Below are 27,264 nucleotides of genomic sequence, written 5' to 3' on the forward strand. Positions count from 1 at the left end.
ACAAAGGTTTCCTCTCTTTTGCTCTGTGAAGTCACAGCTGACATGATCAAGCCAACATTCAATGAAAAAAAATGTTACATTTATTTACATACAAAGTCCAGTTTTAGGATTACAGAAAATGCTTGGATGGTCTTTGTTTGTGAAGGAGTGTTGGGAACTGATGAACAGAATCAAACTTTTGGGACGATATCTCTTCATTTCTGCTCTGTTTACATGACCCTGATTGCTTATTCATGCAGTCTGCTTCTTCAATCATTCACCAACAGCACCTGTAGGAGGCGTGGTCTTGTGGCTCTGCAGTGTGTGAGGTGGAGGATGAGGGGACATGTGGGGCAGTAAGCTCCTCATCCACGCCTCTTTTCCCCTCGTTATAAAACTCTCAGATTAACAGATGACAGTTATACAGCAGGTTTCTGTTAACAGAATGAAGATCATCATGTTTCTCCCACTTTTGCTTCTGGTCTGCTCTGTGTCAGCAGATCAGACTGAGACTGCAGGCCACCAGTCCTGTCCACAGGACTTCCACGCTGCGCTGAGAGAGCTGACCGCCTCATTGGCTGTGCAGAATGAGCGGATCACTGTCCTACAGACAGAGAATCAAGGTACAGTTTCATACATCAATGTGACTTCAGAAATATCCAGAAGATCAGAAAGAGGAATGACCAACATTCATGGTTATGTGTTTTCTTATGAGACTGAATATTTTGTTGTAGAAATATTAAAGTAGTCTTCATAGAAACTCATGGTACAGGGAAACAAATTTATTTTGCAGTTCTTTCAAACCAAGGAGCTATAGAGCAACAGACTGAGATCGACCAGCTGAAGCTGCAGTCAAAAGGTACTGTGTGGAAACCATCATTGAGTATGATTTATTTTATTATGTCTTTTCATACAGAAAATCCTATAAAAAATGTTTATTTCAAAATATCCTATTATTTTATACCAGGAAAAAACCTTTTTTTTTTCATCTCAACATCAGGAACTGACTGTAATGTGTTTATAATGAAACAGCTCACAGCTCCTCTTCATGGCAAACTCTTCCAAACCAAATAATTCAACATTTACTTAAACACCAGTTTCTGCTGACACAACAGTTCTAACCATCATTTAAAGTCTGTGTTATATCTCTACCTGCAGATATAAGTTGCTCTTTTTCCTTGTTAGACATCCAGAATGTTTAAACTCTTCATGGATGAAGACATAGCTGTGTAATATCAATATTCCAACAAGGTGGTATTTTTTTTAATGTTGCAGCTGAGAATATCTCCAAAAGTATATGTGAGTTCTGGATATACATATGACCAAAAGATTAGCCTTCAAATCTTGTTTTTTTTCCTCAGGCATTTTTAGTCATTATCGGGGGAGGAACAGTGGAGAGTAGACAGGAAAATGACACACGGGACATGGCAGAATGTAACCCAAATCACTCTTCCAGTGATCTGGGGTAAGCTTTAGTGGCCATCTTTTACATACATTCAGAAAACACAGAGTGGTCAGCCAGAGTTCACAGACTGTGGATAAAGATGAGGTGGAGGTGGAGGATGTGGGGACGTGGAGGAGGCCACTGCTCAGTGTAGCATGAACAGAATGAGAGCCACAGTTACTTTCCTACTTATAGATAAAAACCTGTGAATTACTGTGTGCTGTCAGTGAGATTTTTCTTTTTATTTCTATGGTATTTTCTCAGAACTAGAAGCAAAGCTGGAGAGTCAGAAAACTGAGATCAACCAGCTGAAGCAGCTGTCAGAAGGTACTGTATGAAAGCCATCCATCCATCCACTGCAGGTGCAGCAACAATCTGTCTGTCGATCTCCCTTCCTTTCTCCCGTCACTCGTGAACAAGACCCAAAGATACTTAAAGGGGCAAGTTCCTACTCCACTTGGGGCAGGACACTTGGCTATGCCTAGAGATTCTGTACAAAAAAAGTTATAAACAGAATCGGTGACAAAGGACAGCCCTGACGGCATCCATCACCCACTGGGAACAAGTCCGACTTATTGCCAGCTAAGTGGACCAAGCAATGGTCTTACAAGGATCAAATGGCCTGTAGCAATAGCCAGATAACCCCATATTCCTGAAGCACCTCCCAAAGCACACCCCGAGGGACAAGGTCAAACGCCTTCTCCAAGTCCACAAAATACATGTAGACTGGTTGGGCAAACTCCCATGCATCCTCAGGTATCCTTGAAAGGATAAAGAGCTGGTCCAGTGTTCCATGACCAGGTCAAAAACTGCATTGTTCCTCCTGTATCTGAGATTCAGCTAACAGACAGTCTCTCCTTTCCAGCACCCTGGCATGGACTTTGTGATGCCCCTATAGTTGAATCCCACCCTCCAGTCCCCTTCTTAAAGATGGGAACCACAAGCCCAATCTGCCAATCCAGAAGTACTGCCCCTGATCTCCACACAACATTGTAGAGGCGTGTCAACCAAGACAGCCCTACAACATCCAGAGCCTTCAGGAACTTAGGGCAGACCTCATCCAACCCCAGGGGCTCTGCCACCAAGGAGTTGTTTAACTGCCTCAGTGACCTCACTTCCGGAGATAGACGAATAGTTCCTCTCATCCCCAGACTATATTTCCTCCTCAAAAGACATGCCAGTGTGATTAAGGAGGTCCTTTAAGTGTTTCTTCCACTGCCCAACAATATTTTCAATCGAAGTGAGCAGTGCTCCACCTGCCTTATACACAGTGCAGGTAGAGCACGGCTTTCCCCTCATGATTCGCCTAATGGTTTGCCAGAATCTCTTTGAGGCAATCAAAAAGTCTTTTTCCATGGCCTCTCCAAACTCCTCCAGCACTCAAGTTTTTGCGTCAGCCACTGCCCAAGCTATGTTCCGCTTGGCCTGTGGGTATCTATCGGCTGTCTCCAAAGTCCTACAGGCTCACCAAGCCCGATAGGACTCTTCCTTCTGCCTGGTGGCTATCCCCTCACCCTCGGTGTCCACCATTTGGTTCGGGGGTTGCCACCACGACAGGCACCAACCACCTTGCGACCACAGCTCAGGGCCATGGCTTTAGCAATGATGGCGCAGAACATGGTCCATTCTGACTCAATGTTGCCATTCTCCCTCGGGATGCTGTTGAAGCTCTGCTGGAGGTGTGGGCTCTGCTCTGTAGAAATGTTAGGTGCAGATAATTGACTCACATTTGGCTCATCACTTTATAATCTGTCCATAAAGTGGTGTCACTGTGTTTAAATGTCTTTAGTTTGTGCTCAAGGACAATTTTACATTTTTCTCAGAACAAGCAGGAAAGTTGAAGACTGAACTGCAGAACCAGAGGACTGAGGCCAACCAGATGAAGCAGCAGCAACATGGTACTGTGTCGAAATCTGAAATATAGAAATGCTGAAATATCTCTATATTTGACACATTTTCAGACACATTTCACATTTTTCACATGAAGGCTTTCAGTTGCTGATATTCAAGAAAATTACTTTTGCTGATTCCATATTTTAATTCAAGTTTCAGTTTCGCATAAGATGTTCTAGACCAGGGGTGCCCAATCCCGGTCCTCAAGAGCTACCGTCCTGCAGCTTTTAGATGCATCCTTGTTCCCACACACCTGAATCAAATGAATGGCTTGTTATCAGGGCTTTGCCAAACATGATGGCATGCTGAAGAGATCAAACCATTTGATTCAGCTGTGTTGGAGTAGAGATGCATCTAAAAGCTGCAGGATAGTAGCTCTCGAGGACTGGGATTGGGCAGGCCTGTTCTAGACTATGACACGTTACTCATGACTCGAAAATTTCATATCTTCTTTTTATGACCTGGATTGTTCCTAATGGGTGTTCATTTACATGGGATAAGTGAAGACTTGGAATTCTTATTTTTAAGAATTCCCAGCCTGATGGGAATTAATTAAGATAACTAAGTCATGATACTGGAGTATATGAAAGGCAGATTAGAAATTTGTTCCAGGTCCAGCCAAGAGCTGTCTAATAAGCTTGGTTTAATCAATTTTTAATCTATTGGATCAGAAGTAGTGATACAAATTTGGTAGTTGTAGACCACCGTCATGTTTTTAGACCTACCAGTGATGATTTTAAGAGAGGGTTTATTAGGTATCGGTGTAGTTTCTTTTAAGCAGAATCATAATTTTAATGGTGACAACTCTTCCCAATAGCAATTTAAAATTACAATATATGAATTACAATTTAGAGTCAGTACTGCTGATTTACTCCAAGTGATTGAGTAGTCAAATACTGATGAGCGTGAAACCGGCAACAGGATGTCAGAATGTTTTGAATGGATGATTTTTGTTTGTCTGCCTGTAAGTCCTTCAACCAGTTTCTAATTTTAAGCCTAAAACTCCACGTTTGCACGGCACCACAGTTCAAGCCAGAAATTAGTATTTGAAACTACAGCCAGTCCAAACCGTAAAATATTGACTCTCAGATATTGCAATAAATAAAAACTGCAGCCATGTTTGTAGTTCTAATAATGTGGGAGCAGGAGAGCGAGTAGAGGATTTTTGTGATTGTTATCTGTGATTAACAGAGGTGTTGTTTACAGGTGTATCCCCACTCTGTGCAGGTCATCAAAGTGAAAGCACTCTTTAAGCTTCAGAACACACATTAAGTTCATTGCTGCATCTAATTTACTGAATGACATTAAACTGAGTTCATGTTTGTCTGAAGCACAAACCAAGATGCAACTAAAACACTGAGTAACACAGTTTGTTGTCTTGGCAGAAGCTACAAAATACCTTCCTGTCTGATCTAAAGGACGAGTTTGGGATCCTCAAAAATAGATTCAATCAAATTTCAGTTTGACAGAGTTTGATTTCTTCTGTGACAGTGAAACGCTTTCAGCTGTAAAGTTTTTGCCATGGTCACTTTTTTGGGAAGAGTCTAACTCTAAAACAGGAAGTTTAAAATGAATTTTCTCTCTCTCTCAGTCACACAGGTGGCTTTCTCAGCCTCTCTGCTGGATCAAGGTGAAGGAGATACTGGACCCTTTAATGACCACACTACTCTGGTCTTCAAACATGTTGTCACAAACATTGGAAATGCCTACAACAAAAACACAGGTAATAACACTGAATGTCACTTCTCAGCTATGTTGATGTCAGGCTGATGTTCCAGATGTTCTAACAGCTGATTTTCCATTTAACAAAAACAAATGCCCCACAGGTATTTTCACTGCACCAGTGAGAGGAGCCTACCACTTTGACTGGAAAGTACTAGGACGTGACAGCACACATACAGGTGCTTATCTATTCAGGAATGAAGAGATCATTTTTCTTGCATATGAAAGTCAATCATCTGGGTGGCCAAGCGCCTCTAATGGAGCCTCACTGCTTCTAGAGGTTGGAGATCAGGTGACTGTACGTCTCTGGGCTGGTTCAAGGACATATGACAATGAAAACCATCAAACCACCTTCAGTGGTCATCTGATTTTCACCATGTGAGAGGTGTGACAGCTCCAACAATTCCTGTTTGGACTAACCTGTGTGGGCGGAGCTTAGCCATTAGATAAACAGGAAGTAAATCATTTGCCATAATCAGTTTCTTGCTCTCTCTCTCTTTCTGGTTGGGTTCTAGTTTTGTGTTTATTTGTTTCTACTGACTCAGATAATTTACTTCTTCTTGTTATCTTTGATTCAAATAAATCCAGTTAAATGTTCAGTGATTCTCTTCTCTTTGTCCTTTCTTTGAGTCGGCTCTTCACAAAGTGCTGCTCCTCCATTAGGTCATGACTATTTTCTATAAGTTGGTAAACTGCATCGTTTTTTATTGGCTCCACTGTCCTGTGTTGGTCAGTTTGTTATTTTGGTGACTGCTGGCCCATATGTTTGCTTTTAACTGGAGTCTTTCCTGTTAAGTTGAGCAAAATCCAACAGTTCCTCTTTTTTCTCTTCTTTGATAATCATGCAGGTGTTTTTCTTAAACTCTTAACAGATGTTAAACTTAATCTGACTATCATGATAAAAATGTAAACAGCTGATTTAGTTTGATATAAAAAGGTGTGTCAGTGCTGTGGAGGAATGTTTCCTTATTTTTCATCTGAATCCAGACACCGCAGCACGGTGGCACGGTGGTTAGCACTGTTGCCGCACAGCAAGAAGGTCCTGAGTTCAATTCCACCATCAGGCCGGGGTCTTTGTTTGTGGAGTTTGCATATTCTCCCTGTGTTTGTGTGGGTTCTCTCTGGGTACTCCGGCTTTCTCCCACTATCCAAAGACATGCAGCTTGTGGGGATAGGTTAATTTGATAATCCAAATTGCCACTAGGTGTGAGTGCGAATGGTTGTCTGTCCCTGTGTGTTAGCCCTGCGACAGACTGGCGACCTGTCCAGGGTGTACCCCGCCTTTTGCCCTATGACAGCTGGGATAGGCTCCAGCGACCCTGAAAAGGATGAGTGGATGGATGAATCCAGACACAGATAACTGACTGCAAACTTACTCGGGGTTATTTCTTTCTATTCTTTACTTTCAAAATAAAAGCATCATTGAACTAATGCTGTTGATTTCTTTACATGTGTTTGATCACTATCCACAGCTCGTGACCATAGGTGAGGGTAGGGATGTAGATCGACCAGTTAATTGAGACCTTTGCTTATTCACTCAGTTCTTTCTTCACCACAATGGATCTGTATAATGTCTTTATCACCAACCATTCTGTTGATTTCAGAGATGAGATACTACCCAAGTGAAAGCCTTGCACCACTTGGCTAGCTAGACATTGAAAGAAAAGCCTTCCTCTATGGAAGACGTGTCAGTGGAAATAGGGAGGTCCTCAAAGTATTCCTTTTTTTTTTTTGCCTGTCCCGTTTGGACCTTTAGCCATTGTTGTCTGAAGGCCACGAAAGATGCCAAGTGGATTTACTTTACCAAGTGGATCATCATGGCCATATTGGTCCATTTGATTGACCTTTATTATAATTATGTATTTATTTTATTTTCGTTTTTTAAAGACGGGACAGACATGCCTGGGGGATAGGACAGGGAGAAAGAATGAAAGAAAGAGAGGGAGAGAAAGAAAAATAGAGGAGAGAAGAGACGGTGAGAAAGGGGGGAAGAAAAAAAAGAAAAGCAAACAAAACACCTGGATCATCTGTATGGAGATAAAAAACCAAAAGAGAAAACAAACAACAAAGAGCAACATAATAAAAACAACACCATCACAATAAACTAGCTAACAATAGATAACAGTAGATACTTTTTTAATTTCACCTGTTGAGAATGAAAAAAGAAAACAAGCAGAAGAAAAAGAGAGCAACATAATAAACAACATCACGATGATCTATGGGAATATAACAGTAAATACTAAATATTAAACATTATTGTGCAGCACGTAAGATCAACAGCGCACAGTGTGCTTTGAGGTAGGAGCCAAAAAGGGTGTAGTTTGTGTGTGTGAGCACCCTGTTACCATGGTTCCGAATAGGTAGATATCTTCAGCGTCCTCGATCGACAGTCCCGCCAGGCACACGAACCTCCATTTCTGCCACCCGTCCATCGTGTATCCGGCAGGGAAAGTCCCTCCAGGACACTCGGGCTCTCCCGAGCCCAGACTTCTCATTGAGAAAAGGGTGTCAATAGCATTCAGAGACCAGTTGATCAAATCCATAATTCTCTTTAGGTTTTAGAAACAGACTGTGAGAGCGTGTTCCAGGGAAAGTAATACAAAGAACACGAGACTGGACAAGGACACAAGAGGCTAAGCAGGGAAGCTAAGGGAGAGGAGGAGGAGAAAAAGGGCATACGCCTCCTCCGAGAGCCATTTGTTACATTATGCAGAGCTTATCCTTCACTTCGGACCACTCATTTAGACTCTTTGCCGCCATCTTACGCACCCCCATCCTGGACTCCAAAAGCCTTCGAAGGCTTCCAAGGCCGGGGTCAGACGGCAGGTCTAGGCCCAGCGCTGGATTAGTAGCGCATGGCAAGATGGCTGTGTGTAATCAGCTCACTTCTCACCCCCTTACCCATCCAGTTGCTTGTCATGTGCTTCATGGGGTTGTGATGTGCTCTCTGTGCAGAGGAGTTTTTTTGTTTTCTGTTCTCATGCTGACCTCCCACAAGGAGCCCAGTATGAGTAGAGGTCTCTTTTTCCCTCCTCCATTTGCCCATTGTATTGTACATTTCAATGTTCTTCCAAATTACTACCTGTCTCCGACCTGTCTGTGCTATGTATGTATGGTTGGTTGTCCAATTCCACTGCAGGTGCAAACTTGCATGTGACAAATAAAGGTCTGATCGATCGATTGATTGATTGATTGATATTTACGTGTTACCATGGCGACCAGAGACCCTTAAGGGGCAGAGAGGAGGATGTTACTCTCATTGTTGTTGGCGTATTTCAGGAGGACCCTGCTGATAAAGTTACACAATTACATAGTGAATTCGCGTTTATTATTATATTTACAAAATACCACTGTCGTGGTCGTATCATTTTATTTTGTTGTATGTGACACCTTAATGGTCGGTGAAAATATTGTCGGATATTAAACCGGTCCATGCCGCAAAAAAGGTTGGGGGCTGCTGGCGAGAAGTAAACACTCGTGCAACCGACCTGACACCGGTAGACCGCATACAAGCTTTTAAAAAGTATGCTCAGGTGACTTCAGCCGCCACACGGTTTCCGTAGTGTAGTGGTTATCACGTTCGCCTAACACGCGAAAGGTCCCCGGTTCGAAACCGGGCGGAAACATCATTTATTTATCTTATTTCACTTTATTTTTTTCATTAATTTGTCTTCTTTAAGTAACCAAACCATATGCCATGCAGTCGTGTGGTTTTGGTGCGTTGTGGGTAACAAGTGAAACAAATATAAACTGACTGTGTGAAAACTGAATTGTCCGACATGTGTCCCTGAACGCGACCCGTACTCAGGAAGCACGCATGTGTTGCTGCAGCTGTTGTTTAGCGCCGTGTTGCAGTACGTGCTTTAAAAAACACTATGCAGCCACAGACTTTCTAACTCTCACCAACCACCGATGTGTTCGTTTTCTGCTTCAGCTGTAGGTAAGTGCTTGTATTTCTGCCCTCGGAGCTTCCGTCCACCCGCCGAGACAACCCACAGTTAGCTTTGCAGTCCTAAGCTAACGTTAGCGCGGATGCCGATGTTGGTGTTTCTGCAGCTCCATAAACTCAACAGGAAACTCGGGGAGTTCGCTTTTAACATAAATCTGTGAAGCTAACCGTTCACCCCTGTCCCCATGACATGCGCAACAATAAGCGAAGAATCTAAGATTTTCAAATACCTGAAATCCGCTGGTTTGGTGCAGAACTGCAGGCTATTGCTGCAAAGAGTAATGCAGCCATTCCAGGTGGAGTAAAAGTTTAATTTGACGCCAGGGAGGATAAATATTGGAGAAAACAATTCAATGAAGAATTCAAGATTAAATCTGTTCGTTCATTTTAAAAATTAGACTAGGAAAATCCCATATTCATACGAAAATTGTCATATTTTAGCAATTTCTTAAAATGATGCATATGCAAGAAAATCTGCAAACAATTAGGGAACCATAATGCACTTTGACCCTTTTTTCTTAATGAGCATTAATGCCATTGTAACAATCATTTCAATGTTTTTTTAAAGGTAAAAGTAAGTATACTTAAGAATACTGTTAATGCATGTTACTGTTGTTATTAGATGTCAATAAAAACTGAGGGGTTTTGCTTGTATGAAATCTTTATTTGCTTCTTAAAAATATGAGCCACACTCACAGTCGTGACAGAACAACAAAAGGACAACAAACTTGTCTTATTTGCACATTTTCTTAAATGTGCAAACAGCGCCTTCACAGCACGCTTATGGCCACAATTATGTTACACCCACAGTGATGATAACTACTTCAGAGAATAAATAGGAGAAGCTAAGAAAGATGAGCCATGAGTCCATGTGCTGGACTTTGAACGCTTAAAATATTAGTGGGCGGATCGATCCAAATATCGATGATATTGAAACCTATCATTGTATTGATATTGATCGATATGAGCCTAATGCGACTGATACTTTAGTTTCTGCGGTTTCATCAAAGAGGCAACCTGACTGTCTGTTTAAGTACCGCTGCAGCACAGAGCAGTCATCTAACTGAAGCACTGAAGAAAAACATTTAGTGCAAATGAAAATTCACCAAATATAATATGGCTCAGGTTTGATTGAATATAATTACCCTTTTGTGTTACCTGTGAAAGTAGATGTGCTGCAGACTTAAACATTTTATAATTTATGTCCTGGGTTTTAACTAATTCATAATCCAAAGGAAAAATCCCCCAAAAACACTTAATGGTCATGAAAATTTATTCAGATCTGGCAATTTGATGATGAATCACCCTTAATTATTAAAACAAGTATTAGTATAATTGATCCTGGCCCTGTAGTTTCTTGCTATCGGCTCATTACCAAATCTTGCAGTACTGCATGCCACTAGTTTAAAATAAATTAGTTTCTCAGTGTACTGTGGATTTGAAGTGAACACAACTCATGTGTGTTTTACTGTTTAAAAGATAAAACTGAGTCCCCGAACACATCTTTTACATCAATTATTTTTTCCATTAAAATACTTTAAAATACAAAACAGTAAGCTAAAGTAATATTTTTACTCACAGTAAAATATTCACCAGCTGAAGTAAAACGTTATTGCAGGTTGAGCTTTAATCATTTCTGCACTGTGCATTATCTCGCACAACCTTTTTCTTGAAGCTGCATTAGTGACACATTCACACAGTATTTTGGTGTCTGGTATCTGCTGATACTGCAGTGCTCTCTGTCAATATGTAAAATCCTCATGACCTTAAATCTATTGACTTGCGTTGTCAGACAGTCTTTCTTTTTACTGATTTGTGCTGATGTGTACAAAATGAATATTTTCCACTTTCAAAAGCGGGAAGAAAAGAGTGCGGCAATCTGTGCTACGCAGGCCTTAAACAGTGTGTGCACAGTACAATTAGCTCAATGTACAGTCCACACATTGCCTGTATAATAGACAATGCACACAAAGTCTCAACTGATATAAAACAAATACACGTAATACATAAAACATAGTAATATGAAAATATAAAAAATACTCCTTATCAGCAGTGAAGGTTATGCACATATGGGATATCTGAACATAAGAGTGATAAAAGAATAGAGAATAGATAAAAGTATAGCTTTTCTTATGTCTTTTTTATACTCTTTTCTTTATACTTTGACTGCATTTTATTTTGACTTTGCACTTAAACCACTTAGGTGTGGCATATTTTAAACTAATTTTCAAATTCTTTCTGTAGTTTAAGATAAGATAACCTTTATTAGTCCCACATGTGGGAAATTTGTTTTGTCACAGCAGAAAGTGGACAGTGCAAAGTTAAATTGCAAAAATTAGAATACAATACGAATAATATACTGAACACAACTGTATAGAATAGAGTAGAATAAAATTAAATACTATACAGTAGAATACAATAGAATAAAATAATCCAATAAGATTCGTTTCAATCCTAACAATAGGATAAAAATAGAATACAAATGATATATACAACTGAGTAAAAATACAAGTTTTTAGAAAAAGAGTATTGCACTTAGTGTTATTGCACGTGTGTGGGTTTGTGTGTTTGATCAGCTGTAAAAGTCTTTGTTGTGGAGTCTGACAGCAGTGGGGACACCGTGGGTGCCGCAGCCACCAAAGGAGCTGCTCAGTGCTGTCAGAGTCTCCTGCGTGGGGTGGGAGATGTTGTCCATCAGGGATGACAGCTTAGCCGCCATTCTCCTGTCACTCACCACCTCCACTGGGTCCAGAGGGCATCCTAGAACAGAGCTGGCCCTTCTGATCAGCCTGTTCAGTCTCTTCCTGTCCCCAGCAGAGATGCTGCCGCCCCAGCAGACCACAACATCAAAAATAGCTGAGGCCACCACAGAGTCATAGAAGGTCTTCAGGAGTGGGCCCTTCACTCCAAAAGACCTGAGTCTCCACAGCAGGTACAGCCTGCTTTGCCCTTTCCTGTAAAGGGCATCCTAATTATGAGTCCAGTCCAGTTTATTGTTCAGATGAACACCAAGGTACCTGTAGCTGTCCACAGCCTCAATGTCCATACCTTGGATGTTCAGTGGTTGCAGTGGAGGATGTTTGTGCCTGCGGAAGTCTAAACGGTAGAACATGATTGCAGAGTCTAATTGCTAATATGTTAGTTATAAAAATTATGAGGAAAAAAAAGATGAGAAAGAAAGAAACTCAGAATGAGCAGAGCTGCTGTAGCAGGCTGCCACACACGGGGGCGCCGGAAGCAGCTAAATGAAGCTCCAAAAACGTATTTTTAGATTTTAAGTCTGTGTTACTCTGTTTTTATTAAGCACGGTTTAACTCTGTTTTACAAGTGCTCAATATTTTTTAATGCATACATCACATGGATTTTGATGAAATCAGATCCTGTTGCTTTAAGATTTTTCTAAGCCTAAATAATTGAAACTGTTTTGTCTTTACTTACAGACTGAGAAGATGTGGCAGTGAAGATGATGCCTTCAGATAATATCTTGTTTTCTCTACAAGAAAGCTGTCTAGGAATCTAGCCAGGTGCCTGAGCAAGGACCAGGGTTTTTGACATAATCTAGCAGTTTCTAATGACTTTGGGCTTTAAATGTCAATATGGATGGCATTGAGGAGAGCTACATCTGGGAGCGCCGCATTGCCCATGGCATTAGGTATCAAAAAGGAGCAGTCCCCTTCCCAGAATTGGTTGATATTGGTCTGGAGTTCAATGCGGCACTTGAAAGGAAGGAGAAGTTGGATCAGAGCCTGCTGACGAATAGTGTTATGCTGGAAATTTGTCAGTTTGCCAAAACAGTGACCAGGTCTGAGAAGTATTTCCTGTTCGAAATGCTGGAGTTCAACTTCGACCTTGGCTTTGACATAAACAATGACAGTCTGTGCTACATCTATGCAGTTCGTGTCCACAACAAAATTAAACACCTGAAGGAGCAAATAAAGATGAAGCCAAATAGATGGAAAGAAACATTTCAGTTGCCAAATCCAAGTGTTTTAGCCGGGTCCAAAGAAGACGTGTCAGGACGATACTGTCCAAAATGGAACAAAATTGCTGATAGTTCAGTGCTCACTGTCTCCAGCAAGAACTGTCAGTCTTCAGACAACCACGAAGCTGAAACTACCAGAGATGCTAGCAATAAATACACTGTAAAAAAACAAGGAGGAATCCGTTTAAGAAAAACACTGGGCGCTAACCCTTTCTGTGCACAACTTGGTGTGACCCTAGCTATTCGACCAAGTCACGCCCCCAAACAGAAACTGGACCCAAGTCTGCTCACCAACGGTGTGATGATAGAGATGCTTGATTTTTCCCGAGTGCTGTGTGGAAAACACACTTACCTAGTTTATGAACTGGTCAAGCACAACTTTGGTTATGCTTTTGATAAACCTCAGTTCCGAATGTGTCTAAACAGGGTGATAGAGAGAAAATACACCTGTCTGACAGCTGAGGACAAAGACACTTTCAGAAAGGAACTTTTTAAGATCCCGGCTGAGAAGAATAAATTGGAATATAAAGGTAAAAAACGAAAAACACCTGATGCAGATAACCAAGAACTGGAAGCACAAATTCTGGCCACCAATAAAAGACAAACACGGAAGCAGCAGGCTAGCAAAATGGAGGAGATGAAGGAGGATGATTTGTCATACATGTGTCCTGTTGAGTTTGAGACCGAATTGCAGTCAGAAACAGAAGCTGAGCCAGAAAATGTGGAACCTGAAAGTTGTTTGTCAGGAACAGAGGTAGAAATGAACGTGCTGCAGGATGTAAAGCCAGAAGAGGAAGAAGTCTTCATCTCACCAATGCAGCCTCTGAGTTATGGCCACAAATCTTCTTTGTCACCCACACAGACAAAGGATGCAAGTCAAGAATCGTACTGGTGTCTGTTCTCTGAGGGAATCTGTGCAGAAACCCCAAAGCAGAGGCTGTGGCTGAGGCGCGCCGCTCGCACACAACAGATCCTGATGTCAAGCCGAGTCAATGATATGTTCGCCCACTGCAGAGAGATCGGATTAGACTTCAACTTTTGTTCACCAAAACGGAGCTTAGATCTACAACTGTTGACCAACTGGGTAATGTGGGAGGTTTTCAAGTTAGGAACTGCTTTGTCGAGGAGTGTACGCAGTTTTTTATTTGAAATTCTCTTAAACAACTTTACTCTTACGCTCCAAGATGAGCAACATGAGCGCAATTTCTTAGTTTACATGATGGCAAAACATAAAAATCTTGTGAACCACCCGAAGAGTCAGAATATGGATTTTCTCTGCAAGCCTTTCAAACTCCCTGAGATATACCACATGGTTGATGTGACCAGCAGTTTTCAGACTCAACAGGAACTCCAGAGTCAAGGGCAGAAAGGGTTAGATTCATCAGATTCAGCAAAGAGGGAAGAAGCTGAAAAAGAAGAACACCCTTTTTGTAAAAAGTTGGGTCTAAATCTTTGGTCAACCGTAGAACGCCCGTCAGACCAGAAGCTTGATTTGACCATCCTGACAACAGGCGCTGTGCTTGAGATCTTCAGCTTTGTAAAGGAGCTGTGTGGTGAGGCCCGCAATACTGTTAATGACATCCTTGAGCACAATTTTGATCTTCATCTGCAAAGTGGTGAGACTGAGGCCGCGCAGAAGATCCAGAGATGGTACACAACACAGAAAAGCTTGATGAAAAAGCAAAACATGTCACCGAAAATCAACAGGTGGTTAAATATGATTGTCCCGCTAAATGGCAACTTGCAAGAGATTCCACACTCACCAACCGAAGATGGGGACCCAGATCTAGAAGGGGAATTGGATGGCTTTGGTGGATTTATCAAACGCTTTGACTACCAGAACTGCAAGGAGATCGGACTGGACCTCGACCTCAGCTCCAAATCAGAAACCAAAACGAAACTTGATTTGAAGGTTCTGACAAGAGGAGTTTTGTTTGAGTTGCACCAATATGTGCAACAAAATTACAACCGATACGTTCCTGCTCTGTATGAGATTCTGGAGTACAACTTCGATCTGAGCTCTCAGAGCCACCGGAAGGTGGAGTTCGCCTGGTCCATCGCCTCACAGGTCCTAGCCATGACTGGCAAAAAACGCAGAAAAGGGGATTACCTGACCAAAGTTTTTGAGCTCCCTTTCGAGGCCCCCAAGTTCCCTGAGTCTTCCCAGGTGGTCTTTAAAGAGGAGCCGAAGGATGACTTTGGCGAGCCGGACCTTAATAATGACAATGATGACATTGTGTTTGTCCGAAAACTGAAGCCTGTTGATATGGAAGTCGAGATAGAATAAAGTTCTAGCTGCTGTTTGTATTTCAAATGTCAGTTTTCAGGATAGAGTTGCGACTGAACTGCTTTATATCTACCAGGTTAAATCAGTTAAATTCACCTTAACCATTCATATAGAAATGGGGGTCCTGTTTCTGTTCAGCATGTGCCTAAAATCCAACTTGACTTTGGTGGGCATAAAGAGGATGAGACTGCTTGATCGAGTTTTGTTTTGGTCTATAAAGTGGCAAAAAAACAGCTCTCACAATCACATTTTTCTTTTTTTAACTGTTGACATCTTGGGATTACTTGTAGCAAATATCTTTTAACTTGAAGAAGAAATACTTGCATTTAAAAAACTGAAACTTGATCATATTTGAATTCAGTCAGGAAGGCCAAATAAATTTTTAGGATGTGCTGCAGGTGTTTACAGGGGCAGGAAAAATAAAGATTCTCTAACTTGATTTCTTGAAATCAGAGTTTAATGTTAGTGCCCAGCAGATCCAGCTGTGTCTCAGGATGTGGGGTCTTTGCAGTCTTAGACGATAAAGGTTCTAAAATGTGAACGACGTGTTACTGCTGGGCCTCCTCGACTGGTTCAGTGCTGCTTTATTCACAGTAGAGTTCTTTTGCTTACCATTAGGTGCGTTACGACTGGAGTGTAACAGACGACGAAGTAGACTATCCACGTTAATGTAAACCGGTCGAAATTCAGCCATCAGTGACGTGAGTTAAAGAGGACAGAATGAATGGTCACGGCTGGCATTGGTATTTAATTGTTTTGACTGATTCGTGATGTCACCTCTGTCATTTAATAAAATGTGAAAGAAAACATTCCACCTTAAATTTGGTCAGTGTTCATTATTATTTGTCTCTTGACTTTATTTCAATAGTAAAGATCAAAAGTCGGTGAAATATCCTGTTATTGTAAAAGTATACATAGAGCAGCGCTCACTGCTGTGGTTTAATGTTCACGTCACTCATTTTCTTGATTTACATGAAAAAAAGAAAATGAGTTTTGAGCTTTCGAGTCATGACCAGATGTTTTGGCAGGGGGTACAGATGTTCCAGTTCATATTTAGTTTATTTTATATGTGAAGGAAAATCAGAAGTCATCATTTTTAACTTTTATTGGCAAACCAAATTTATTCAAAGATTCAGTGTTTTCTAGCTTTTGAAATTGTCTGTGTGCAAAATATCGGTTTGTTAGTCTGGTCAGCCCTTAAAAAGTTGGTGGATACTTTTTTAAACTTAGTTTTTACATTAAACGTGACATGCGTGGCCCAGGTAAATAAAAGTGATCACAACATGCACATTAATGGGACATCGAGTGCTCTTGAAGTTCTGACTGCAGGATTGTAGCTTGCAGCTCCTGCCCAGGATGTTAAATCTTTTATTCCTTACTAAATATTGTAAATGTGTTAAAAACACCTGTTAAAAATGTTGAAACCTGCACAAACATGTGTGGACTTGTAATAAATCACAAATGTGCTTCAACTAAACTAATGCAGCTTGCAGTGTGCTGTCACAATAATTACAGGCTTCCAGTGGATTATATAACCAACCCTGCAGATTTGAACTGATGGAGTCAATTTGCATTTTAAGTGATTCAATTCAAAGTGTAAAAATAACCCAATGAGACTAATTGACTTGTAAAATTTCATTAGTATATCCTCACATGATGGGTACATTAATTTTTAAGTTGATCATTACACCATATTTAGTCAGGCTTTTTCAGGGCTTCCCATCATGCACTCTGTCATGGCCCATTTATCCTCTGCAGGCTGCAGCTGGGATGCTTTTGGTCTCAAATTAAACAGGTGTCACTCATCAGTTCCTCTGAAAGCCTTCAGGACATTTAATAAACAAAGGAGAGGAGATGAAGCTGCAGTGTTTCTGTTCAGTGTCCACTAGATGGAGCCAAAGGCCAGGTTTATACATTTGCAACAGGACAACTGATATAAAACGATGCACTTAGATTAACTGCACAGAAAATGAAGTTTTACATTTTGATTATATTGGAGAGGTTTTTTTCTCACTGGAATTTCAGCCGAGTGCACGTTAAACAGAAACCGTCTGCAGCTTTTATTTTTCGATAAAGGAGACGCCATCTTGTAGCCCAAAACGTCCACAGAGCAGCTCAGCTCAACAGCCATTCATCTCGCTTTGATGAGAAGCTGTTGTGTTCCTTTCTGGCACCAGCAGAGTAGCTTTGCTTGATTCACAGTTCAGAATAATCCTTTCTGTCAGTCTGGGCCTTGATTTCATTCGTCCTCTGTTAAGTAAGTGGTTTAGCTTCTCCGTTAAACCAACTTCTTTTTCATGAACTGTTGAAAAGAAACGCTTGAAGATCCAGTGGGTGGGGCTTCTGTGCCTGAGATAACCATATTAGGAGCTTCCTCTCTGTGTGACATCAAACAGAAAGGATACACACACACACATATATACTGACGTGAGGAGAAGCAGTAAGGATCCACATTAAGGAGGATTCAGAGTCTGGGTTTCTCCTGGCCTGCTGCACGTGCTCAGTGTTTTATTTCTCTGCCCACATTGATTTTTTTTTCTATTGTGATGACATCACAGAGAAAAAACACATTTTTCTGAATCCTGAACAAATCCACTGAAACCTCACTGGATTAAAAGCTCACAAAAGTCTCATTTTTAAGCTGAAAGTTTTCTTTTATTTTGAGTGACCACTAGGTGACAGATTAAAGAGAAAAACCTCCACGCAGTGTCTCAGCCGGGTGCTGGGCAGCTTCAGCGCTTCTTATCATTGACTCTCAAAGTATCCTGGAGGATGAACACTGAATTTCCCACTGATATTCCCACACTGGGACTTTTGGACCAACAAACCGGTCCAAAAACTCCCAAATCTGTTGACTGTAGGGCTCACTGGATATGACATCTATTAAAACAGTCAGTGATCCTCGTGTGCTGAACATGGAGGCATTTCTTTAACAGATTGTTAAAACAGAAGCATTTTAAAACAGGTTCAAAATTAGAGTCTTGCTTCTCAACAGCAGATAAGAGATTTATTTTGCTGTGTGTTATTTAACCACGTGTGATTATGGATGCACCGCAGCCACCAGGACACGTCCCGGTTCTCCTGATGGAGAAAGACAAAAATCTTTGCTCCTGTTTTGCAGCATGTAACATGTAATCTGAAAGTAACACGTCATGATGCCTTCATGTGCTGTTATTTGTTAAAGGGTGAATGCGGGGATCACATGTTGGTGTTTGTTCACATCTGGAGATAATTCTCAGGGTTTGGTCTCTAAGTTCAGGTGAAAAACGGACACTGATGGGAGAAGTTTTGAGTCTCGAGTCTGTGATGGTGAAGCCGGCAGCCTCCGTCCCCGCATGGATGAAGGTTTTTAAAGAAGCGGACGGGCTGGAGCAGCACACTTTGGTCCTGTTGGATTATGACAGAGCTCTGCTGTGAGCCCACAGAGTCTCTGAGCAGATTATGAGCTCCGGTGAAGACGAGTGGGAAATGTGTGGGAGAGCAGCTGCAGAGGTGAGGAGTGTGCACGTCCATATGGCGGTGCAGATGAGGCACTCTGGGGATGGAGCGTGTCGCTGCTTGGGGAGCTCAGATTTGTCTGTGTGACACTTTGGAGTATAGCACACACACACACACATGTAACTGCACTCATCCTGTGCGCCCTCATGCTGGTGATGGGGGTCATGTCCACGGGAATAATTCACACCTCTCATTGTGAACACACTCACACACACCGAGCACTTTATTACCTATCCACCTGACAGCTGCTTCACAAAACCTCGAGAGCAGATGAAAGCTGGAGTTCACAGATATCCAGGATTCATTTAGCCCTGACTCGGTTTCAGTGAGGCAGGAGCACAGACTGTCAGTTATGATGGAGGCTTACTCTGTGCAGTCAGCTGTTCCACATTTTGCTGTGGTTTCTTTAGCCTGCACCGACATGCTCACAACACTTTTTTTAAAGGTCCTCTCCTGCAACGCTTCGTCTGAGCTCCCTGTCCTGCAATAGCTATCAAGCGACTACGCTCTTAAATTGATGACTTAATGAGAAATTCATAAAAACAAAACAAACAAGCAAAGCTATAAAAGAGAAATCGTCTATCCAGACTGTGTTTTTTCCTGTGTCAGGCTCTAACATGTTTATTTCTGCTGTAAAGTTGGATGTTTTAACATGAAATTCTATGTGGACTCACTCAGTTTTGCAGCCGACTCAAGTGGCCAAAAGAGGAACTGCAGTTTTTCACATTTCACTGTCTGTGAAGGTTCTCAGTCGTCCAGGTGACAGTAATCTAAGGTCCACTGTGGACAACTGTCCTTGAACAGAGGGTGGGGCTTATGACACCACCTGTCTGTTATCTATAATCCAATTTTGAGACTTCTTCCCAGACGCCTTAACGCCCACATTCTTGCCCTGACAGCCAAAGGAGCAACATCTCCAGATTATTCACAGCAGCCACTTTTTCTGTTTGTACCGCGTGTACCCTGGCCTGAAGAAGACCCTGTGGGGTCGAAACGTTGCCCCGGGCACACTACCATTTGGCCTATTTTGACTTTATTAAAAATTAATTCGTTTTTTTTATTCTTTTATTTTCATTTTTTTACAAAAAGCACTTTTTTTTCCATTTTTTTCATTTTTCTTTTTTAGCACTATCAATTAGATACATTATCATTCATACCAGTGGCGGCTGGCCCATAGGGGGCGCTCGGGCTCCGCCCCCCCAAATGTGGAGGAGTAAAAATATATATTTTTAAAAAATTCATCAATGATAGTTTTACTATGTGTGTGCCCATATACAGCCAGGCGTATTTTAACATTTTCACCAGCTGACTCATTAAAGTTCAACCAACAAACGGTGTTTTTCTTCTTCTGGGGCGCTCGTCAAAGCGCCCTTGATATGCAGCGAAATAGCCTATCATTAAATGGTTGCCAGGGGAAAATAATAAATATTTGACCTATCAGCGTCGCTGAATTAAATGGTTTGGGGGCGCTTAAAATTGCGCCCCTGCAGAAAACGCGCGAAGATTTGCTGTTCTAGAATTTTACCTCAGTCAGTAGCCTAAGTGAGCTATAAGGTCAGAGAGAGACGATGGCAGCGGTATTGTTAACGGTTGAGGCACAGCCTCCCCCAAATTCGGTTAGATCGCTTCTAACCTACCCTTTTGCCAGAAGGACAATGGCAGAAAAACTGCAAGTTAAAGAGTTGGGACCTGACAAGCCCGAAATTCAACTAACCCAGGCAACGAAGGAGAAGTCAAAAGCATACAACAGGACTTTTTGTCGGAGTTGGTTCCAGCGCAAGTCGTGGCTGACAGGCTGTGGAACAGCTAATGCACTTTTTTGTTTCCCGTGCATACTGTTCAAAAGTGACAAGTGTGATTTGACGTGGACACAATCTGGACAAACCGACTTAAAGCACCTCTCCGAACGAATCAAGAAACATGAAAGCTCACGAGTTCATATGGACAACAGTGTAAAGCTAGCTGTGCTAGGGAAAACTAGCATAGCGGCGCAGCTAGATGATGGACATCGGATTGCTTTAAGAAGGCACAACGAAGAGGTAGATAAAAACCGTCATATTTTATCTAAAATCATCGATTGTATTAAGTTTTGTGGTGCTTTTGAGCTAGCAATGCGGGGACATGATGAAAGTGATTCCTCAGACAATCCAGGGATTTTTAGAGGTTTAGTCGACTTGATGGCATCAATTGATCACGACTTGAGGCAACACCTTGAAAATGCTACTGTATTTAAAGGCACCTCGAAAACAGTCCAGAACGAGATCCTGGATTGCATGTTGGCAGTTCTGAGAGAAAGGATCGTGGAAGAAGTAAAGGCAGCGAAGTTTTTAGCCATTCAAGCTGATGAAACCACTGACATTTCTACACACTGTCAGTTAGTCATGGTGCTAAGATACATTGACCAACGAAACCGCATTCAAGAGCGTTTTTTTGAATTCATCAAGCTACCCAATGCTTGTGCAGATGCAATAGCCAGTGCCTTATCGGAGAGGCTGCGCTTCATCCTCCCCCAGGGACAAGAGAGAAAGTTGATCGCCCAGGCCTACGATGGGGCCGCTGTAATGAGGGGTACCACTGGAGGAGTGCAGCGTAAGATACAGGACATTTATGCTAACGCTCACTACGTACATTGTTATGCCCATCAGTTAAACCTGGTAATGCAACAAGCAACCTCCCACATCCCTCAAATCAGTCACTTTTTTTCCGACATAGCAGGATTCGCTTCTTTTTTTACTAAATCGAGCAAGAGGACTGCAGTGCTTGACGAGGTGGTGGCGCACCGACTTCCAAGTGCATCGGCAACCCGTTGGAACTTCAACAGTCGTGCTGTGAATACAGTGTATGAACATAAAGACGATCTGGTGAGGTGTTTTCAGACCATCCGTAACAGTGAAGGATTTGATGCCCCTACAAAGAGAGATGCCGGTGGTTTCGTGAGAATGCTGGAAGACGAAGCTTTCTGTTTTTTCCTGGCCTTGTTTCACAAGATAATGCCACATGTAGACATGCTGTATAACCACCTACAGAAGAGAAACATCGATTCTGTCACCATCGCAGGGATCACCCAGACATTCATCAGCCGCATGCAGGCTATCAGGTAGGCATAAAAGCATAAATATGTAACCTAGAATAAATGTTAATTATCTATGCATAGATTCTATCAAATTCTCTGCATATATTCTGTGTTCTGTGACTTAAATGTTTAATGGAATTCAGATAATTTTGATTTATATCAGCCTTTGAAGTAATTTTATGAAAAATATTTGATTAAGTATATTTGATGAAGTATATTCCCAGTAATGATTTGATGTAGCCTATACCATAGGCTATTTCCTGAAATTATGGCCAGGGCCTTTATTACTTGCACTGGTTTTCCCCCAGCCATTAAACCAGGTCCGGTTATTAATTAAATCCGGTAATTCCCGGTAATTAGAACACAACCTTTGTTTGGTTTGTGTTTGGTTAATATATCCCTATTCAGTTTTCAGAAGCCATTAATGAAACTTATGTATTGGATCAGGGAGGCACTTCCTAATCTGGTTGTGGATGAGGAGTACAGGGGACCTGTTCAAGACCCACCCACAAAGAGACGGAGAACATTGGGGGAAGACAGGCAACACCATTTGGCACTGGAGGTAAGCACTAGCTGCTTGGTCTGATTTAAATCGGATCATCAGATAAAATCTAATGACGATGCTGTCAGATGTCATTTGATATAGTGGTCATGACTGTTTTGTTTTGTTATAGACAGATTTTTTTTTTCAGAATAATGATTAACATGAGACATGTGCCAAAGTCTTACCACTGAATCTAACTCTTACCAATTATATATTATTGGATAGGTGTGCGACACCATTATGAGCCATGCCAAGGAGAGGTTTTCTTTCACCAAGCACCTTGTCAGCGCCACTCTGTTGCAAGGAGACTTGTTCCAACAACACAGCAAAAATTTTCCAGATGCAGCACTACAAACCACAGTGGAAGCCTATCCCTCATTGGACAAAGCCAGACTTAAAACAGAACTGTCCCTGATCTACGACAACGAGGAGTTTCAGAGTTGTAGTGGTGCGCTGGCGCTCTATCAGGTTCTGATGGAAAACAACCTTCAAGACACATTCACCGAAACTGTAAGTCTTCTTAACATCCTCATCACCACACCAATGACAACATCAGAATCGGAGAGGTGTTTCTCTACTTTAAAGAGGATAAAAACTTTCCTGAGAAACAATATGGCTCAGGATCGGCTCAACGCTCTGGCTATGCTGTCCATAGAGAAAAAACTCACACAAGAACTTCCTGATTTCAACACCAGGGTCATCGAGAAATTTGCCACTCAGAAAGACAGACGAGCAAAGTTCTTGTACAAATAAGAACCCTTAACCATATTTACTCTCTTTCTCCATCCCTCTCTCTTTCTCTCTTTAGCCCACCCCCCCAATCAGTTTACAGTTGTTGTTTTCAATAGTTATTTTTCATTCATTCAAAAAAAAAAAAAAAAAATCTGTTCATGTTCATTTTTACAAATCTATACAAATGGCCAGAATATGGTTGTTCATTTTTTCCAAATATACAAATGGCCTGAAGATGGTTGTTCATATTTACAAAACCATACAAATAGCTGTGTTAACCTCTCTATAATTATTTTCAAATGCTGTTTTCAGGCAAAATGTCTACCACTCTATTTTCATTTTCACAAATCTATACAAGGCAGAATATGGGAGTCTATACAAATTGCTTATTACCAATAACTTTCATCAATGTTTTCAGTAGCCTCTATCAAAAGCTCCTGCTTACTTGTTTTGAATTATGCTCTGGTGCACAGTCCAACCATGTGCACATTTAATTTTGAAGTAATTAAATTTGTATATCAGAATTAAACTTCATCATTCTGGTTTGTGTAAAGCCAAGATGCACAGACCACACTAGGTCAAGCCAAGCTTTCTGTTGTGTGTTGCCATCTAGTGGGCATGAGGTATCACTGTATGAGTTAATCACCTAGCAACAAATTAAAATTGTGTTGTTTGATGTACTCATTAAATGGGTCATTTTAGTCGATATCATAAAAATTGCCCCCCCTGAGATTTTTTTCAGGAGCCGCCACTGATTCATACCTATATTCATAAATAACAAACAAACACATTTTATTAAACTATAATAACAAAGGCTGCATCATCCACACAAAACTTTATTATTAGATAACAAAGGCTTCATCACAGACAGGACAATACAAACAACACAACACGACAACACAAAATGGTCTACCTGGATGAGGACCAGGATTGGATCCCTGTACGGTACCGGGGACGGCGCCTTGTGCCTGGTGGCCGTAACAGGCAGTGGAGTAGCGGGAGGGCCCAAGGGAAGGACCGTGCACCTCCGCGTCTGTTATGGCCCGTCTAGGCGCGGCCAGACCTTCGGGGACCGGAACACTTTTCCTCTCCCTTAAAAAATCGAGGACTCTCCATCAATTGCTCTTAGAACTGAAGAAGCTTCTGGGATGTGAGGTGAAACCTCTTCAAGAAACTCAAAGAAGTCCAGATGCTTTGTTCTCCATGCTCCTTAGCTGTTTCATTTTCAGCCCCAGAGGCTGATGCTTGAGTGAAATGGATGTTGCTGCTGGAGGAGGAAATCATGTTAACTTTCTTTGAGAACTTCTTGTCATTGGCTTCCTGTTAAATCCAGAATTCAAAATCCTGCTCCTCACATACAAGGTCTTAAATAATCAGGCCCCATCTTATCTTAATGACCTTGTAGTACCATATCACCCTATTAGAGCACTTCGCTCTCGCTCTGCAGGCCTACTTGTTGTTCCTAGAGTATTTAAAAGTAGAATGGGAGGCAGAGCCTTCAGTTTTCAGGCCCCTCTTCTGTGGAACCAGCTTCCAGTTTGGATTCAGGAGACAGACACTATCTCTACTTTCAAGATTAGGCTTCAAACTTTCCTGTTTGCTAAAGCATATAGTTAGGGCTGGACTTCCTAAGGATATATGCTTAGAGGAACCCCCCCCTTTCATAGTGAGTATGAAAGAATTTCTCTACTTTGAATGTCCTCTTGTGTTTAATGTTGTATTTACTGGATGCTGAGGTGAGGGTTGTGTAAGGATGAGGGCGACAGTATTAACAGGGACTGTCTCTGTTTGTGTTATGTGGATTGTATATTGTGGCATAAAATGGAAATATTCAAGTAAAGCACCAGACTTCACAAGCACAGCGCAGCACTGCAGACTTCAGTCATAGCAGATTTAGTCGACCTCGGCAGTTAAATCATAGGAGACCGGCTCACACTGGCCCGCTGAGCAAAAGGCTTTCTGCTATCTATACCGACATGAAAGGAGTGTAAGAGCAGTGACAGCTTCATTTCCTCGATCACCAGCGTGGCAGGCAGGCTGTAAGGAGGTCAGGAGTGAGCGTCCGTCTCAACAGTATTCCTGCAAGCTGCACAAAGACAGCTGAACGCAATGTTTTCCTGTGACAGTCCGACTCATTAAATCTGCACTTTAGTGGCCTCGGGCTGCCAGTTACTGTAGTCACGGCATGTTGGCTGATGTTTTTCCATTGAAATCTTAGTTCATTGACTGCAGCCGTCACTGAAACTGAGCTGGAGGCGAAACAGAAAAGAAGAAACACATTCTTTTTTTTATCTCCCAGTTAAAGAAGTTGTTGCACTTCAGCTCTCAGACAGTATAAAAGATGGAAGCAACTTCTGAAGAACTGCTTTAAACCTGCAGTCTCACTCATGGCCATCCATTAGGAAACAACCTTCTTCACTCACCTCCGCACATCACTACCTGATTAGTTTATGAAGTCAGACACTCATTTGAACTCCCACTAAAAAAAAAAGAAGATGTTCATTTTGTAAATTTGGAGTCATTCTTAAAGTCTGAAAGGAGAATTAACCAGGGACAAAGGTTGGCTCTGCATAATCCTCTTTATCAAAGGAAAAGTAGGCTTCATTCACCAATGGATAAGGTCACAGTGACTACATCCATCTTTTGTACTGTGTGTTGCTAGTTTCAACAGTGTGGAGGCAGGGAAATAATCCAGGTTTAAGTGAAGTCTTGATTTTCTCATTTTAAATCTCCCTGTTAGTACAGTTTCATTAATAACAGAGGAAATGGTCTGCAGCTCACTAACCCCCAGGCTGCTGCAACAAGGACTCCAGCCTTCAGTGTGTGAGTCATCAGCTCGACCAGGTGATGAGGTAGCGTTGTGTCAAACTGTACGGGGCGCATTTTAGCTGAAATTATGTTTGCAATCCTTCACCAGCTGATTGCCAACAACCCCATTTTGTCACATCATTTTCTTAGCTGGTTAGCTTTAGCTATAATGGTAACTTAGGTGTCACCTTTGACTCGAGTCTCACATTGGATGGGCATGTGAAATCTCTGGTTCAGTCTTGTTTTTATCATTTAAGAAATGTGGCTAAGCTGAGCCCGATGTTATCTCGCTCTGAACTGGAGATTGCTATACGTGCATTTATTTCGTCACGCTTGGATTATTGTAATTCGCTGTTTATGTGTCTAAGCAAAGGTTCTCTGGATCGTCTGCAGGTTGTGCAAAACGCTGCAGCGCGGCTTTTGACGAAATCCTCCAAGTACTCACATGTGACACCGTTGTTACCTCAGTTACACTGGCTTCCTGTTAAATTTAGAGTTGATTTTAAGATCCTGGTCTTGACCTACAGAGCTGGGGACGGACTGGCACCAGCCTACATCTTTGATCTGCTACAGCCCGATGTCCCCAGCAGGTCTTTGAGGTCATCTGATCAGGGCTTACTTGCTATAAAAAATACTAAGAGGAGGACTGAGGGTGACAGAGCTTTTGCCACTGTGGCCCCGAGACTGTGGAACTCTCTCCCCATTAAGAACTGTGGACTCAGCAGCTGTTTTTAAAAAACAACTCAAAACTTACCTTTTTAAAACTGCTTTTGGTTAATTTTTTGCCTGTTTTATTTTCTCTTTTTAAATCTTTTTATGACTTGTAATCTTATGTGCAGCACTTTGTGATTCTGTCTTGAAAGGTGCTATAGAAATAAAAATTTATTTATTATTTAACGTGTCCCACTCCTGCTGGTGGAAATTTGGGTGGTTTCTCTCTTTCTGCTATGTACCCAAGATGGCCACAACTGACAATGAGAAGTTACTGTATGAGTATTTTGTGAATACAAAATCCAGCATCTACTAAGATCTACGATCTAAGACGTCACTACCAGTGACCACAACCGCAGATGGGATTTAACAGCATGATGTGATGTGTGTTTTGTAGACATACAGTGAAAACGATCCAGCTCCACAAGTGCAGATAAATGATCTCTTATTATGGTTTTTTCCTTTTTACCTCATTCGACCTAAGGTCTGATGAGGTTATGTCATGGTGAGGTGTCCATCCATCTGTCCACAGTTCATAAGACCTGTTACTCCTCTGAATCTAAACCACTTACACACAATGATAAACTAATGGGTTCAAAGTCACATTTGTCATTTTCCTGGCAGCAACCTTTGAACTGACGC

The 27,264-nt window shown here is 41.7% G+C and overlaps 3 protein-coding genes and 1 non-coding gene across 9 annotated transcripts; all 4 read left to right on the forward strand.

Moving 5' to 3' along the window:
* Positions 1-357: 357 nt before the first annotated feature.
* LOC120737513 (complement C1q-like protein 3) lies at positions 358-5,641 on the forward strand. 6 transcript variants are annotated; one of them, XM_040038300.1, is made up of 7 exons: positions 360-602; positions 773-838; positions 1,688-1,750; positions 3,247-3,321; positions 4,908-5,039; positions 5,143-5,217; positions 5,317-5,641. In XM_040038300.1, the coding sequence occupies exons 1-7, from the start codon at positions 392-394 to the stop codon at positions 5,418-5,420; spliced, it is 726 nt and encodes a 241-aa protein (XP_039894234.1). In that variant the 5' UTR covers positions 360-391; the 3' UTR covers positions 5,421-5,641. The 6 variants fall into 6 exon arrangements, with proteins under 6 accessions (XP_039894207.1, XP_039894225.1, XP_039894216.1 ...); XM_040038273.1 differs by having other exon boundaries at positions 358-602; positions 5,143-5,641; XM_040038291.1 differs by lacking the exon at positions 3,247-3,321 and having other exon boundaries at positions 359-602; positions 5,143-5,641.
* A 2,950-nt stretch (positions 5,642-8,591) lies between these two features.
* Positions 8,592-8,664, forward strand: trnav-aac. Its single transcript has one exon. It is a non-coding gene; the product is annotated as a tRNA-Val (tRNA).
* A 152-nt stretch (positions 8,665-8,816) lies between these two features.
* LOC120737315 lies at positions 8,817-16,070 on the forward strand. Its single transcript, XM_040037932.1, has 2 exons — positions 8,817-8,978; positions 12,428-16,070. Exon 2 carries the CDS (start codon positions 12,584-12,586, stop codon positions 15,254-15,256), a length of 2,673 nt encoding a protein of 890 aa, XP_039893866.1. The 5' UTR covers positions 8,817-8,978; positions 12,428-12,583; the 3' UTR covers positions 15,257-16,070.
* A 4,861-nt stretch (positions 16,071-20,931) lies between these two features.
* LOC120737307 (zinc finger MYM-type protein 1-like) lies at positions 20,932-23,790 on the forward strand. The gene is made up of 3 exons (XM_040037924.1): positions 20,932-21,851; positions 22,275-22,389; positions 22,597-23,790. The coding sequence occupies exons 1-3, from the start codon at positions 20,932-20,934 to the stop codon at positions 23,122-23,124; spliced, it is 1,563 nt and encodes a 520-aa protein (XP_039893858.1). The 3' UTR covers positions 23,125-23,790.
* The last annotated feature ends 3,474 nt before the right edge of the window (positions 23,791-27,264 follow it).

This window comes from Simochromis diagramma, unplaced genomic scaffold (genome assembly GCF_900408965.1).
Source record: "Simochromis diagramma unplaced genomic scaffold, fSimDia1.1 OVJJ01000323.1, whole genome shotgun sequence".
Lineage (NCBI taxonomy): Eukaryota > Metazoa > Chordata > Actinopteri > Cichliformes > Cichlidae > Simochromis > Simochromis diagramma.